Raw genomic sequence first — 17,561 nt, 5'->3', positions numbered from 1 at the left:
ATAAACACAGGAAATAAACAGATTTAGGTAAGAAATAGACATGTACAGTGTACTTAACAAAATTCCCAAATCACTTATATTCTAGAATTGTTACATATGTGTGTATGTGTGTGTGTGTATATATATGATGATTTTGTCTAGCATCTGGAACATCAGAATGCATAAGACAAGCTTTGAAGGAATGCTACTTAGAGTGATCAGGCAGAAGCCACAAAGTTGCCCAGCTTTCCAAAATGTCTTCCTGTTTCCCACTTCATTGTAGAGACCGAGAATGACACCCTCTTCAGCAAACCAGTAGCCACAGCTGAACTGTGTGACTCACCCTCTCCGTGGCTGAGCACGCTAACCCGTTAGATCTGTGCTTTTTAAGCTTTCTCCTAGGCTTCAGGCTCCACGGAGGAATAGAAGCTCTTCCAACTTAACAAATTCTAAGACATGGAGACTTTGTTATGTCTTTTCTTTACCTTGCAGTCAGTTTAGGCAATGATTACAAAAGCAATTTGGAAAGTTAAAAATGAACTCTGTGTAAATTCATTACTAAGTAAATGAAAGACACATTATCTGCCCACATATAATTGAAGGTTGTTTTCCGTTCTAGGATATTTATTGGCATATTGATAGTCGCAAATAGTAGTTCGTAATCTTCTGTGAGTCACAGATACCTATGAGAATCTGAATACTTTCCTACTTCCCTTTTTTCCTTCATTTCTTCCTTCTTTACTTCCTACTTTCCTTCCTCCCCCCTCCCTCCCTCTCCCCCTTTCCTCAAACATATTTGCTTGACTACTGTGTGCCAGACATTGTTCTAGAGGGTCTATGCTTTGCAGTTTTTCACTTCCCAAAATGTCTGTTGGCATATATACATGACATTTTGCATAGAGTTTTAGGAATTTTATTGAACCCCTAAAGCTCTCTAGGGTCAAGAAACTAATATTTAAAGTAACTATATGGCTAAAAATACTTGACATTCTTACTAGGCAAAAACTTAGTATTTGTAGGAATAACAGAATACATTTCTCTTCGGGATCTGCCCAGCAAGACAAAATCCTCAAAGTAGACTCATGCAAATCATGAGCAGTGTGGAGTGGGAACTGAGGAGTCTGACATCCACACTGAGTCAGAATCGCTAACCTATACAGTCTTGAGGCTCTTTTACTGTATGTGAGAGGAGTGGTTGGTTGCATTAGAAACTTTCAAGGACTCCTTTTAAGCCTGCACTTAATGAGAGAGGAAGAAGAGCCCCCAAAATTTAAAAATTACAATGTGGTCACTGAATCTTACTTTGTGTCTCTAAGTCTCCTTTGCCATTCTGACCGAAAAATTGACCTATTTATTATGCACCATTGCTTAGAGAGCTAATGTGTTAATATATGATGAAGGGTTCTACATCTACTGCGACTTGAGTGATGAAACTTGTCACTCTGACCTTTAATCCAGAATGACTTTTTTGTTCTCTGTCAGTACTCCACTTAGGCTGAAAGGAAGGGATCTAAACTCTAAAGAAGACTATTCGTCTAAAGAACTGGTGTTCTGCCAGTTAAAGAAGGCTCTGAAAAATCTCAAGGAAAGCAGAATTTCACTCTTGAGCCTTGTGGTATCTCTGGATTTTGTATTTCTGTTTTTCAGTGTGTTGAGTTGTGACACCAGATAGTTCCTTGAAACACACACATAAGCAGATACACAATGTGGGTAAACAACCCTTCTCTTCACCCTGACCACCCAATTAACACAGTTTCTACTTTTCCGTCGTAGCTGCTAGGGGACTCACGGAGAGAGCCTTCATGTGAATATATACATCTCTTATGTAACTTAACAATCTGACATGCTGAGGTGAGGAAAAACCCATGTGGCAAAGTCAGATATGGTGATTTACAGCTGCTACGTGAGAGTAAAATTAAAGCAAAGTCACTTGTTTTATCCTGAACGATAGAGACTATGAAGGTTCTCGGCTTGACCAAGAAAACATAGTAATGCTATTCAGATTCATACACTGCATCTGTGGCTTGGACATGCAGTGTATTTTATATTTTGTGTTTAAGAGAGCCCAGTTTAGCATGGTGGAAGCCTAAATCTTGGCAGAGAAAAGCTGGGTTCCAAAACATTTTCTTAAATGCTTAATAAGGAAAGCATCTTTTAGTTTCCCTACCCTTTATCTATAGTAAGTGGTCATTATGGCTATATAATGTATATTCTTTTAGATTCTGTGTTTTATATTACTAATTTTTGTCCAAAAATCATTTAGCAAGTAGTTTCAAATAATCAAGTTCTGGAATCATAGTAAATTTACTGCTTAACCCACAGAAGGAAAAATTATGGGTTTTGAAGAAGGGAAACAATTTTGGACAAGAACTTGTATTAGAATCACCTTATATATAGCTTTAGAGCTCTTATTTCATAGTAGAACCAAAACACAATGAAACTGTTTCAACATAGAGGGTTTTTGGAAAGAGTCTTTTGGAAAGTAGTATCTCCTGTGTCTCTATTCACAGATTAAGGTAAAAATGAAAAAGTACAGAAACTCTGACTTTTCTTTAATCAGGAAGTAGCACTAGGTTTCTTTGGCTAGACTACTGCTATGTCAAATTGTAGAAATATTTCCGTGATCATGTGTTTTATAGTTAGGCTATTTTCAGCAGAGCTATTCCTATCATTGTTAAACACTCGATTAAATCATCTGATTCAAATGTGAAGAAGTCTGTTCTTCATTGGAACAAATTTTTGACCTGTAGAAATACTCTGTTTTAAAAATAAGCTTAAGCATAAATAGATATGTTTAAATATAACTTTCTCAAAAACTGCAATTATAGGAGACTGGATTCATTTCTATACATTAAGATTCACGTACGGTAATAGATTGTCAATGTGTTGCTGGAATAATTGACATGCATATAAATCTTACATTTTTCAGATCATTTAGGTACTTATATGTGTAAGCTTGAGATTACCATTATCAAACACGACTGGAATATGAATATCTTAGATTTTCTGGTAGACCAAAGTACTATTATTATTTGTCCTTTGTTTTTCCATAATGAAGAGAAATGCATGTGCTTTTGCAGAATTGTTGCATTCTTTGAGCTCTTAGTTGCTAGTGCCTAACAAGTAGTCAATCAGGAAAAATGGTATATGGTAGGGTTGTAATAATAAATACACATTAAATGAGTACATTAGTGCCTACATAGTGCTGAATCAATCGAAATATATAGTCTTTGGGAGCTCATAGCCTAATGACAGAATCCCATCAACATTACTTAAGCATAAGAAGGTAAAGCATTTGAAGCAAAATAAACTCTTAGTGAAGGTTGAAGGAGAACAAAAGGGGTGATGTGAGGAGACTGTCCATGCTGAAATCTCTAGTAGAAGGTGTAATCAATTGATAGAGAATTCTAGCATATCTGATCCACGTTTAATTATTCCAGGAAGTGATAATTATTGATATCAACAATTATAAGGATTATTGATGGTAGAAGAGCTTGAAGTCTTAGACTTCAGTTCAACTTGGCACGTATTTGTTGAATGTCTGCACATGCTGGTTGCTGTACTGGGTGTATTAACAAAGTCCTCCCCTCCAGTAGCTTATAGTCTAGTGGAGGGAACAGATTTATAAATGCTTAATTTATTACCTTTTTTAGTACAAGGATGTACCAAAAAAACTACAGGAGCAAAGAAAAAGTTGGGACTGTTTATCCCTAGAGGAGTGAGAAAGCCTGAGTCTTCAAGGATGAGTAGAGAGAAGGAAAAGATGTATTAGGGACTCCCTGCATGATATTTGTGGCCAAGGAGATTTTGAAATTTATCAGCAAGATTATGAACAAATGAAAATATAAATTTAAGTGGCCAATAAAGCAGAATAAGTTGTTTCTATTTATATTTGTTACCAACTGTGGACTTTTCAGCTTCCTAACTTTTAAAAGTTTATTTACTCTGTTATATCTCTTAGATTAAAGGAACAAATAAAACTAGGAAATTAGTATATGATGAAAAAGATCCCATATGACCTCTGGTAAACCTGAGGGTAGTAGATGACCTCAAGTTTCCCAGTTTAGGAAGATAATGACCTCTGTGAAGATTAGGAAGATTGAATGATATAACATGAATCCATTATGAATTAAAACTTTCTAAAAGATTAAATCCATCTTTTACTGGGAAAGTAATAAATTCTCATTTATAGTTGGAGAGTACATATTAATTTAATCCAAATTAGTATAAAGCTTTAATTAAGATAGTTTTGTTTGTTTTTAATGGCATTAACTTTCTAATAACGTTAATTTATTTAGAAAGGGGAAGGTTGTTACTACTGTTTCCCCCAAAATGTTCATGAGTATTAGTCACCCGTAAAATAGAAACTGCTTCTCATCTGCTTTGAACCTTTCATTCTTCCCAGGTCATGGGATCACTGATTTGTGAGGTGCAGTAAAACCATGTCATATGAAGAGAAGCAGACCAAGGGCCAAAGATAACAGTGCTACGTAGACTCTCAGTGGCCAGTGAAGATTTTATTTTACAAGATTGTGTCCGTGTTTGGTCAGTAAAGCTAAGGCGGAAGGTGAATGGAAGAACATTACTTTAAAGGCATTAGAGAACATGCTGGAGGAAAGCATTTTGAGTGCAAACATTCCAAATGGGGAAGAAGTACAGAATCCGCATAGAGCCGGCCAAACACAGCCTGTGTTTCCCATCTATGGATGCCAGCACGCAGGCAGCGTCACTGCTGCTCGAGTGTTTACTGCTGTGAAAACATTGCCACTACCAGAAAGCTTAATTCCCTTCTTCTTTCTTTTCTCTCTTTTTCTCCCCCTCCGTCCCTCCCTTCCTCACTGATCTCCGCCCCCCCTTCATTCCATCCTTCTTTTTTTCCTTTAGAGAGTCCACATGAACTTTGGTTTAAAAAGACTAATTCCAGTCTTTTATAACCAAGCCTAGAACTCAATCCAATATGTAAAAACAAATTTGAATGCTTCATCTATTTCATTTGAAAGGCTAGGAGAAGGGCATATTTTAGGGGAAACAGATTAAACCAAGAAAAATGACTTTGGCTAGCTTGTTTAGCCTTGTTAGACCACAGATTCCTCATTAGGGAAATAGGTTATTGAACTGCATGCTTCTTACCTGACTTCTGGCTCTAAAATTTCATGGTTCTATTTTTCTGTTTTTTTTTAAAATATCTTGAGGTCTTTCAAATGCCTAGTAACTGTGTGTGCATGTGTACTACCATATGCTAGTAAGTAGTCATCATCAGGATGGCCAAATTTATTAAAGCTTGATCTAGATAAATGGTACAGTAAATCAAGAAATACTATATTTGAATGAAATCTCAGAAACAAGTGTTTACACAAATATATGATTAGATGTTCTCCATCCTTACATTGAAAATACTATTCTACTCTTTTGAGAAAGACTTCATGAAAGGAATGGAGTTTGAAGGAATTTTTAAATTTTTGGTTTATCCTTAGATGCCCAGAAGAGGTTTGTGTAATTTAACACTCCCTTGTTTCCATGGCTTTCCAAGTAAAAAGAAGGAACTTAAATGCTTTCCTTGCTGGATACTAAGAAAAACATATTTCCCTATCCTTTTGAGAGGAATTAGTGAAATTATATTAGAAAGAACATTACCAAATCAGATGTCCTGCCTATTTAAATTTTACCCATGTAATTATGTGTTTATCATCCACTTCCTAATTGAATGGATATATATCTTCTTTTAAAAATTTACACAAACATTATCACATGTCCTCATTAGACAATTATAAGCTATCATTCATGATTTGGAGTTGTATGGTATCCGGGTAAAATATAAAACAAATTATAAATATCTTAAAAGAACAGATCGAACAGAAGTATTAGGAACATAAACAAGATGAGGCAAATCCCCAAAGAACATGTAAAATGAACTAATGCACCATGCTAATAAGAATCAAAGGGTTACAAATGAAAATGTGCATTTGAGTGACATTGATACCACCTTTAATGGCCTCTTAACTAGCCTCTTAAAATTTGACCAGCTTTTTATTTTTCCACTGAAGAAATTTAAAAAAGAAAACACCACTATTGAATATAATCAGCTTGCTCTCTGCCTTGTCTTTGTGGACCTACAAAATCCAGACATGAAGTCTAATACGGAAATTTTGATCTCCTTGATCTTTCTGACAGAGTTAAAAGGAAAGTAAAAGATTGGTGTTTTATTATGTAAAGGCAGTATTGCATTTCCTGTTGCCTCAAACATCACTTTTTTTCAATTGAGAATTTCCAAAGAACGGCATAAACCAGGATGGTGCAGTTATAGGCAAAATTTCACAACGGTGTGTGGTAAATCCTGATTAAATATGGAGAGATGAGTTCTTAGAGTGAGGCAGTCACATTCTAAGTATCATTAGAATATTTAGAGTAAATTTCCACATGTTCTTCCTACTCTTTATTTCGCTTTAGGGTTTCTTACCTCCAGGAGAGATGTAGAAATAGTTGAGTTGAGCTTCGTGCACCAAAGTACCCTTAAACTTGACCTCCGTGTCGGCAGACAGGTGGCTGGGAAGCGGCTGGTATGCAGGCGTACCAGGCTGAACAAAGGCTCGAAGCATTGTGAATTTCCAGTTGTATATTAATTGGTTGATTTTTAAAGCTAAATAATTACCCTGCTCATGATCTCTTGTAATTTTTTAAAACCCAGAAGCCATTCCTGCAGTAACATTTCAGTGCCACAAAAGTTTACATGGCCATATCATATCGCTGCAAGTTTAGGTTACAGTAAAATTACTTTTAAATTTTAGAATTCTAAACAAAACAAAACAAAACACCTTCTTGCTTGATTCTTTTCAACCTTGTATTTTCTGTCTTCCCTGCTCTGCTCCCAGCCTATGTAGGGATGGGCCTCTCACCCAGTGGCTTTACGGGAAAACTTGGATTGAAATGTGAACTTCATGGTTTCTGTCAGCCTGTCAGCTCATCACCTCCCTAAGGCATGATGATCTCTGGCTTTTATATATCTCCACAGACTGCTTTGATAGACCCTCTTGTGTGGAAGAGTGATAGGTTTGTCCAGGGGTTGGTAGACCTTAGGGCTAAGAGGCAGGAAACTTCAGTTGGAATGCGAACTTTAATGGAATTCACAGCCTCTTTCCCAGGGGAATGCAGCTCAAGTTGCAAAACTATTTTAGGGAGAAGAAAGTTAGGCCCAGTTCTGCATTTTATCTTGGTGCCACTTTTTGGTAGCCAGAACTCTTGGTTAATGTTTCTTTTTCCTCCTTGGCTATTTAAATTTTCTGTCCAGACTAAAATGGGATCAAAAGAGTTATCTCAAAATGATCTCATTTTAATTTTTAAAGCCATGTTGCTTTGGAGATAAATGATTGGGTCCTAAAGAAGGTCTTCACAGTGTCTTCAATAATTACTGCAAGCTCAGTCTTTCCTTCATTTTGCTTTGACATCTGAAAGATGTTCCATGGCATTTTCCCTCCCTAAGTCTGCATTTCAATTATCTCGTGGTAATGACAATGTCAGACTGTTTTTCTATTTGTATCAACAGTTTTCTTGGCATCCCACCCTTACAAAAGCCTAATTCCTTATGTCAAATGCCACAAATGTATAACATCAAACAAAAGATACCCAAAATATTCCTATTACTAGAGCCTACTCATGAGACAACAATGGCCGGCTTTTCCTCTGCCGTTGGGCCTCGTGTTTCTGAGTTATGCTCTATTTTTCTCCCTTACTGCCACCTTTCTCCTTTGATGGTTTTGGAAAAGTCAGTCTTCAAGGAAAGAAAACTTACACTGTAACCAAAAAAATAGACCAGGCTTCTAGTTTTGTGACTAAGGTTAAAGTCACCAAGACACACAAACATACTCAGATTTATTAAGTGGTTGAACATCAGTGATCCAGTCTGCTTTGACTTCAAGAACGTGAGGGTAGGCAGGTTAGTGTGGGAATCTGTGTAGGGAATCAGAGTAGGGAATTACTGTTGATGGACTGGAAGCAACCTTGAATATGAAGTTTCAAGATACACATTCAGTGATCTTGAGATAAAAGAATTTTGTTTTGATGTAAAACCTCTCATAGCACATGGGCTTCAGAACTCAGATGTTCTTTAAAAAAAAAAAAAAAAAAAAAAAAGTCAGTGTACCAAGGAGGAAAATGTGTATGTATTTTCACCTAAGAGAGTAAAATGGTCCTCTTCAAGGAAAAGCTGGAATCTTTTCCCCTACTTCCCCCCTACTTCACATGCAGGTAGGTAAGATAAGATAAAAGATTTCTGGTACACCGATAATTGCAAAACAAAGTTTAAAGCCCTATTGCCACCTTTTGGCAAGTTAGTAATTCAGATTCATAGGTTCCTCTTTAAGATACCTGCTTAAAATAGCACTATACAGACCTTTCTTGTACCTTTTGATATCTGAATCATTACTGACGAGAAGCAGAAATTCCATGCCCACACATTGGTCAGGTAAGAGGAGAAAAAAGATGTAGTTAGAATATCACAGCTGTTTTAACAGCAAAATACTATTAATATAATTACGTGTTTGGAAAGTTTGAATTTGAAGTCTTTTTTCCCTTTTAAAAACATGTTTTGTTGGTTTTCATTGCCCTATCATAATATTGTTGCTATTTTCACTGAAGATTTTTAAAATGTGTATGTAGTTAATATATTACTTAGATGATTAATGCCATCAGATCCTCAACTAGTTAGTTATAAATGTCTTTTGGAGCTGTTTCAGCCTTTACTATAAAAATGATATAGATAGGCACGTACTAAGGTGTACAACTTATTTGAACGTTATTAAATGGATCAATAGCAGGTATATTATGTCACAGTTCCTTTCATTACTAAGTGATGAAATCATAGTCATATCTAATCTTTCAGCAGGTGTAAATTTTCTGTACCATTTTGAAGCCAGAGATTTATTATTAAGTTTTATTTTTTCCAGTGGCCTCTCCCTAACTAACAGCTTACAAAGCCAGTTTTTCAGTTAACATGTTCCTGTGAGACGGAGAAGGGGAGGGAGGCTTCCAGGCATAATCTGAGTATCAGGTTTCTGAATATTTAAAAATAAAGACGAAATGTGTTTGTGAATGTGCAAATGGAGTGTGGAAACAATGATATCTCGAAGCCAGGAAGTTTAGAAATTGTGATTTCATTTTCAATCTGTATTCATTTGCTTAAGAAGATTTTACCAAATGCCTGTTGTGTTCAGGTGCTATATTTTTAAGGAGAACACAGTTTATTGGATATGTGTGGGTACGTATCTTTGCACAAAACCACCACAGGTTTCTCTGTGGACTTAAATTTCGATGCTTTTTTTTTTTTTTTTTTTGAGACAGAGTTTCGCTCTTTTTTCCCAGGCTGGAATCCAATGGCACGATCTTGGCTCACTGCAACCTCCACCTCCCAGGTTCAAGTGATTCTCCTGCCTCTGCATCCCGCGTAGCTGGATTATGGGCACCTGCCACCACGCCTGGCTACTTTTTTTTGTATTTTAGTAGAGATGGGGTTTCACCTCGTTGGCCAGGCTGGTCTTGAACTCCTGACCTCAGGTGATCCCAAAGTACTGGGATTACATGTGTGAGCCACTGTGCCTGGCTTGACACTGCATTTTTAAGCTTTAACCCCAATGATTGTTTTTATTTATTCAATAATTATTGAATGAATCAATTCAATACATAGATTATTATGTATTTAAGATGGAAAGGAGATTTTTTTCTATTTTGTAGTTTTGAAGACGCTCATAATTTGTTTGATATGTTTTTTGCAGTGTCCATCTATGGAATTTGGTTTTATGATAAGGAAGAATGCCAAAGAATTGCAGAGCTTATGAAAAAGTAAGTACTAAATGGCTAAATATTTTTCAGGACCTGGTACTTTTGTTTGTATTTCTAAGTGTATGTAACTATACTATACTCAACAGAATATATCTCCCACAGCAGCCCTTTTCACAGTGGTTAGGCAGACATTTAGTATTAATTAATAAATGAAAAATAGACATAAACAACTTGCCACATTTTCACTAGGTCATATTTATCATCTAGAATGATTCATTTTTTCCTGTGTGTGAAATATATATGAATTGTTCCAGATGGCAGTTTTCTTTAATATTTTCATTTATAAATTAGCAGTTTTTTGCTTTGAAAAGTTATCAATATGCCTGTCAGTAAAAAGAACATTCAGAGCCATCCTAAATGCCTGCTCCAGATTCTGTAAAATCTTTCATCTCCTTCCTCCCCAAAGTGCTTTCCTTTAACTGTGTATACGTGTTTGTGGGAGCTCAGAAGTTCCTCCCGTGTCTCAGACACTGAGTTAAGGTAGTCTTCATTTTCAGTTTCCTTAGAAATTGCTGAGTTACTGTTAGCTTCATGACCAGCCGACCGTCTCTCTCTTCCTTGTTACTGGTCTCTTTCTTTTAATCTCGTGATACCTTGTGATTGGTCCCATTCTGCATTTTGGGCAGCTTTAAAATTGCTGTCTGACTGTCCCACTCTTGGCTTCCCTGACTGCATTGGAAGAGGAGGCTTGCTCTCTGCTCTACAATTGGTTGACTGATCAATTTCTGAGCCCAGGGCTGCTCACTGTGAGGCAGTTATTTCCCTGCCATTTATGGGGATGGGTAAGAGCCTCAGAGTGAGATGAGTTTCCTGCACATGCTGTGTCACAGCCTGGGACTGGACTCAGCCAAGCACATAGGATGGCTGCTGCCACATGACACTGTAGCTCTGTGTGCAAAAGAATCAGTCCCCACTTTTAAATCCTGGGGCAATGAAATGACTAGAAAGTGACCTCACAGGAATGAAAAACAGGGAGCGCCTTTTAAGAAATGAGATAGATTCCTGAAAGGCTAGCTAGAGATAGCTAACTTTAGGTAACTAGCTCAAGGTTCAGATGGTGATTAAGTGTATTCAGACTGGTATTTACCACCGTAACAACTAGTTCTAGCACATTCGTGTTACTGTAAATTGTGCAGTGGATAGTAATAGTAGGATTTCATACAGAGATTAAAAAATACCCTGTCGCTCAGCCAAGAGGCCACGTTAAAATTGTCAGCATTCTGCAGTAATTACCTAACAACTCGGGCAGGAAATTGATTATTTACTAGCAATAAGCAGCTGATTGGTGTGGATTCAGACTCCCTCCCTAGTTAGAATTAAGTCTCTCAGTAAGTACTCACATCTTTGCTACCATAAACTTCATGGCAATAATAAGAATGTGAGCTGAAAGTCACAGCACATAAAGGGAAAGTACATTTTCCTCGGCATCACCTAGCAGCATATAGGAGCAATCTGGTCTCTCTCTGTATTGTTTTCCAGGCAACAGAAGAACTCCTCATTGCTGTAAATGGTTTTTCAAATGGCCCTTCTTCTCCGAGTTAGAATGGAATCTTTACCATGTTTTGAAACGGCCAGAGAGCTACAGGATTTGCGTTGCCAGAATCAACCTTGCCTTGTCTTCAAGGCAGTCTGTAAAGTCAGGGGTACTTTCCTCAGTATTTCAGAACTCTAAATTGGGTTTCCTTAGCAACTAATGAGAGCATCCTTTAGATTGCACTGTGTGAGGAGTTGGCAAACTCTTCTCAAAGGGACCAGAGAGTGAGTATTTTAGGCTTTGCAGTCCATAGGATTTCTGTTCCAACTATAGAATTCTGCCCTTGTGATGCGAAAGCAGCCATAAACAACACATAAACAAAGGAGCATGGCTGTGTTGAGCTTGGTTGTGTTTGTGACTTTCTTTACAAAAACAGGTGGTTTTTGTAAAGAACAGGACTTGGCCTGCAGGTTTGCTGACCCCTACCCTAGATTCATCTATGTAGTCAGTGAATTCAGGACCTCAACTCTCATTTTTCTCCTTTAAATTCCTAAGCAGCCTTATTTCTAATATGGTTGTAACAGGATGAAAACACCTAGGTGAGAACTGGGATGGTTTTAAACACTGTCTGTGTTGAATTGGTTTTTCTCGTTTGGACTTTCCCCTCTGTTTTTCTAGTCTAACTCAGTATGAACAGTTGAAAGCCCATCAGGGAACTGGAGCAGGAATTTCCCCGATGATCCTCAATTCAGGAGAGGGCAAAGAAGTAGATATTTTACGAATGCTCCTCAAGGCCAAAGACGAATACACAAAGGTGAGTGTTTGCCCTTCCTTGTGATACATACACACTTCAGTTCTGCAGTGGGAATATTCTTGTTTAGGAACACTAGGTGCTGTGGGTACTGTTCCTTCCACCAAACGAAATTATATTACAAATAAAAAATCTTTATTTGCCTTTAGTAAGCTAAAGGAAACTGTTTGCCTTTAGATGGATTAAAAAATAGCCTGAGAAGTCAATAGCCTTCATATATACAAACAGAAGACTTACTACAAGACCCCAATTTACAGTAGTAACAAATGAATATAAAATTGTTTGCAATAAAATTCACAAGAAATGGATAAAACCTAAAGAAAATGTTTAAAAACTCCTGAAAGGCATAAAAATAGACTTGAACAAATGGAAACATACACCCTATTGTTGGATAAGAAGGTTCAACATAAAACTCTTAAAAAAAAATCTCTACATTTAAGGTGATCACTAAATAAATACCACTGGTTTCTTTTCAACCTCCCTCCCCACTTCTCCCTTACTCTCTGATCCAGACAAGTTGATTGTAAGGCTCATGGGAAGAAATATGCAAGAAAGAATAGCTGGGAAAATCCTGGCAAAGAAGAGCGATATTAGTAGGGGTTGGAGATGGGGGAGATGAGGCGGGATGGAGCAAACTCTCCCTGATTTTAAAACATTGAAGTCTAAACATTTCAAACAGTATGGTATTGATGGTATTGATACCTAACAGCCCAATAGACCAATGGGGACAGATTTAAGATTCTAAGTCTAGGATTAAATCCAGTTGTATATGAAATCTAGGATATGATAAAGATGATATTCTCAAGTCAGCTATTTGAGTGAATTTTTAAATAAATGGTGTTGGGGCAAATGGTAGCCATTTGGAAAAATACAAAATTGAGTCTGTACCTTACAACATACACCAGGATAAATTCCAAATGTATTAGAAATTTAAATGTAAAAATATGATGATTCAAGTACCAGAAGAAAATCTGTATGGATTTCTTTATAATCTAGGAAAAGAGAAATCTTTCAGTTATGCCTTAAAACCCAAAAGCGATTAATTAAACTACATAAAAATAAAATAACATTTTACAAGGTTTAAATACAACACAAGCAAATAGAAAGATACAAAAACAACTGAGAAAAAAATTGTTTACACCAGAATAACAGGAAGGTTATTTTATGAAGAGCTCCTAAAAATTAAGAATTACAAGATGAACACTAGAAAAATGGGCAAAAAATAAAAATTTTAAAAAATTATAGAATTTGGAAACTAGCTGAAATAAACGTATCTAACTGAATATCATATTATGATATAATTACTTAGAAAAAAATTAGAGTGACTTCAAAACCCGCTGCTTGAACTGAATACTCTTAGTGGGTTATATTTTAAGGACAAAAAGAACTGCAAGAAATTATAAACTTCATTCATTGGTTTTATTGTTTATAGTAATGTTGGCATTTTAATTTTTCTACTGTTGTGGGTATAGCAAATATGAAATTAGATAAACGTGGTTGGAACCAAAACCTTAGTGTAAGGGGAAAAAAAATCAAATCTAATAAGTTAAAACTATATATGATTAAGTGGAAATATCAGAATTAGTTCATGTTTTGTTTCTTAGGTATAGAAACAAAAAATAGAGTTTCTAACTGTTGCCCTGAAAGGACATAAAAATAAAAGTGGCAGTAAGCATCTATATCACCCAGATTGTTATTTCTAAATATTACTTCCTTCCAAAAGATGTCAGGGCTCTTTAAAGAAATTTCTGATTCCAGGTCTGGAATAGTAAAACTAATAGGGTCATGTGAAAGGGCACAGTAATCAGCTTCAAGGACACTGACCAGAGCATCAGATTCTTACATCAATAGGAATGACTGTAATGGATTAAAACACATTGAATGTATAAAAATCTGTGAGTTCATGGTAATGAGAAAGAGAGCAAGCAAACCAAACATATAAAACCAAGCAGAATAGTTGTTAGTCATCCTTTGAAGGTGCTAAGGCACCAACCCCTTCCTCTGAAGCTTGGTAATTAATGGGAATGAATTAAGCTTTTATCCTGCCTGCCCTAAAGGGACTGTATCTCAGAGTAATCAAACAGCCCTGGTCAGTGAGGGAGAGCTCTTCTCTACCAAAGAATTCCAGCTGGTACATGTGGAGGGAATCATAGAACTTAAAGACACTCCAGTTAAAATAATTGATTCAGGCGGTGATCATCAGTAATATTAATGTTACGGGAAGGGTTGATAGAAACTTGACAGTGGAAGCGTCAGTCTGCCTCCACCTGAACCCCATTGATTATCATCATTAGTAATCAATGATTATTATATCATAGATAACCAGACACTCTGGCTTCCTAATGTGGTAAGATGTCAAATGCACAGCACCATCTTGAAATATTCTTGCCCAAAGAGTTGATCGTGAATCTCATTAAACCTTGAGCTCTAACTTTTTAGTTTACAGAAAGTGAAAGTGAGGGAGGGAGTGAGGGGAGACCAGGTAGAAAAACAAATTAAATGATGCCACGAGGAAGCAATCAGAAAAATCCTGAATGAAGGGGCACATAAGAGCAGTTGAACAAGTTTCTTTAGCATGCTTTGCCTTGACTGTGAGCTTCTTGAGTACAAAGAACGTCCTTTATTTATCTTTATATCCCTTGTTGTCTTCAAAGTACTTAGCACATGATGAGTGCTGAATAATGGCTGTTGAATGAAGGAAGGAATATGAATGTGAATGAGCCACAGTTTAATTCTCCTTCTATTGTGTGGCCTGGACAGAGATGCCTCAGTCTCAGCTTCAGACACTAACAACTATTTCTATACTCGTTTTGTGTTTTTTAATTCTTCAAAAGTCATCAAAATATGTTATGATGACTTGGCAACTAGTTGGATAATTAAATAGTTATACTTATTAATTATACTATATTATGCACACTAAAGATTAATCTTCAAAAGGTGACATTTCTGCCCTCTAGGAACTTAATGTTCTGTGAAGACAGCATAACAATGGCAAATAAATAATAAATAGAAATATTGAACACAACTATTTTCCTTTCTTTCCCTTCCTCCTCTCAACATACAAATACCTTGTATTGTTTCTGTTTTTTATCTTCTATATGTTATAATGCTTTGATATCTTAAAATCCTTTCTGGCTGGGGAGACCGCCCCTCCTAGGGCCGGCCAGTTTTCAGAGGTAGCGGAGCACGCCTTTAATACGTACACTCACCAATCTTGAGCGATCCATATCTCCTCTCTCTGGCCTGTATAATATTCCTCTGCCTTAATTATCCCAGGGCCGGGTACCCAGCAACTAGGGGCCACTCACACAGTTCAGAGCCTGCTAGAGTTTCTCAAACTGGCCAGGCTTAACCTGTTTCCCATGCCCTGCCTTGCCTACGCCTTCCCCTTGCTGCTGAGGCTTCCACATGTGGCCCTGTGCAGCGTGGCATGCCTCTCGTCTCCAGGACCTGTGAGTATAATCAACTTTGTTTTCCTGAGACTCCCCTGGGTCTCCTCTGGCCTCACTGGAGTGACCAGCACGTAAAAGAACGGCACACACATTCTGTCTTGCTCAGGAACACTCATACATGGTTCTGGAGATTTAATTTAGGCCATCACTTTATACTGTGCCTGTGTCTTGGAATATTTTTCCCTTTATTTTATTTACCCTTCAGAATTTACATATCCTTTAAGGCTTAGTAAAAATGACACTTTTTACGTGGAGTTTTCCCAGATCTCTTCAGTCAAATTAATTACTCTTCCATGTGAACTCAGTCTATTACTATTTAAAACTTATTTTGTTCTTCCTCATTTATTACATTAAGTCAGCTTCTCCCAGTACACTGTAAACTGGTTGAAGTTAAAACAATGTTCTGTTCATCTTTATGCCCTCACAGATTTGTTATAATGTTGACATGCAGACACTTGATTCCTGTGTAGACGATGCTTTTCTGTAAAAATCAAATACATGTTGTTATATGTGTAATGTCAGTTGCTCCAACTGTGAGATAAATAGTAGGGGAAATTATTTCTTCTTCCATTAACAGCCAGATGTTGTGATACAGTGTGCCAGGACACCTGCATGATTATGCTACTTTCCTAGTCTACATTTTTCTTGGTTTGTCATTGCGCAGTACAGGAACCCTTGGAGTCTTCAAGCCTTCCCTGAGATGGCCTAGATCATTCTTCTAACCCTACTACCCTCTACCAATATTTGGAGCTCCTGCCAAACAGAATACCCATGCTGCTTCCTGAGAGTGCTTTCATGCTTTTTCTCATACTGTTCCTTCCCCTTCTGCAACCATCAAAATAGGATCAATCTTTCAGGGCTCGTTTCAGATGTTCTTTTTCCATCACCGTATTTTTGGCCTGCCTAACTAGGTGTGCATGCGCCCTGCTAGCTGCCAGTGCCTTATGTCTGGAAGGAGCATTCCATCGCCTTCTTACATTCGTGTTGTCTCTGCACTCACACACAGATATTTAAGAAAATGTGAAGACCCTGAGGAGACTGGTTCTGAGATAGAAGAAAGGGGTGAAATGGAGAGGTGGTGAGAGAAGGAAAACAGAATTTTCCTTCAGAGTTATTATTGGGAAGTGAGTCTCCATTGCTTAAAGTGTTCAAGAAGAGATTGAACCTATTGGTGATGTGATAAAATAATTTGGCTTGTGTTGGATAACTATTAAACTAAAAGACTTTGGAGATGCTTTCCAATGCTAGACTTACTTTTTTTGAAGTTTTATTTTTAAAATTATTTTTAATGAAAAATTAAAATTGTATATATTTATGGTATACAGTGTGATATTTTGATATGCATGTATCTTATAGGATGCCTAAATCAAGCTAATTAACACATGTATTACCTCACACATTTATCATTTTTGTGTGGTAAAAATAGTTAAAATCTACTTTTTTAGCAACTTTCAGTATGCAATATATTAGTACTAACTAAAGTCATCATGATGTACAATAAAATCTCCTGAACTTGTTCCTCCTGTCAGATTGAAAGTTTCTATCCTTTGACCAACATCTCCAAAATCCTCCTACCCCCAGCCTCCGGCAACTACCAGCCTGCTGTGCTTCAATGGGTTCAGCTTCTCTGGATTTCACGTGGGAGTGAAATCATACAATATTTGCCTTTCTGTGCCTGGTTTATTTCACCTAATATAATGTCCTCCAGGTTATCCATGTTGTTGCAAATGACAGAATTTCCTTCTTTTTAAAGGCTGAATAGTATTCCATTGTGTTTATATACCACGTTTTCTTTATCCATTCATTCCTTGATGGACACTTAGGTTTATTCCATCTATTGGCTATTGTAATGTTGCGGTGAACACAGGAATGCAGCTATCTCTTCAACATACTGATTTCATTTTCCTGGGATATATACCCAGAAATGGGATTCTTCGATCATGTGGTAGTTCTATTTCTAATGTTTTGAGGGGACAACATACTATTTTTTTTTTTTTTTTTTTGAGACAGAGTC

The 17,561-nt window shown here is 36.9% G+C and overlaps 2 protein-coding genes across 20 annotated transcripts in view; one reads left to right on the top strand and one right to left on the bottom strand.

Annotated features, from left to right (window-relative positions):
* The window catches only part of CACNA1C (calcium voltage-gated channel subunit alpha1 C), a 740,665-nt gene extending 733,716 nt beyond the window's left edge, over window positions 1-6,949 (bottom strand). For all 18 annotated transcript variants that reach the window (XM_028829106.2, XM_028829113.2, XM_028829112.2 and 15 more), the window contains exon 1: window positions 6,437-6,949. In XM_028829106.2, the coding sequence (XP_028684939.2) occupies window positions 6,437-6,575 (139 nt within the window). In that variant the 5' untranslated portion in view covers window positions 6,576-6,949. The remainder of the gene's footprint in view (window positions 1-6,436) is intronic.
* Window positions 1-17,561, top strand: part of DCP1B (decapping mRNA 1B) — a 66,469-nt gene that overhangs the window by 28,202 nt on the left and 20,706 nt on the right. For both annotated transcript variants that reach the window (XM_028829155.2, XM_015150773.3), the window contains exons 4-5: window positions 9,744-9,810; window positions 11,963-12,098. In XM_028829155.2, the coding sequence (XP_028684988.1) occupies window positions 9,744-9,810; window positions 11,963-12,098 (203 nt within the window). The remainder of the gene's footprint in view (window positions 1-9,743; window positions 9,811-11,962; window positions 12,099-17,561) is intronic.

Source organism: Macaca mulatta, chromosome 11 (assembly GCF_049350105.2).
Source record: "Macaca mulatta isolate MMU2019108-1 chromosome 11, T2T-MMU8v2.0, whole genome shotgun sequence".
Taxonomy (NCBI): Eukaryota; Metazoa; Chordata; class Mammalia; order Primates; family Cercopithecidae; genus Macaca; species Macaca mulatta.
This window is presented reverse-complemented; position numbering and strand designations above follow the sequence as displayed.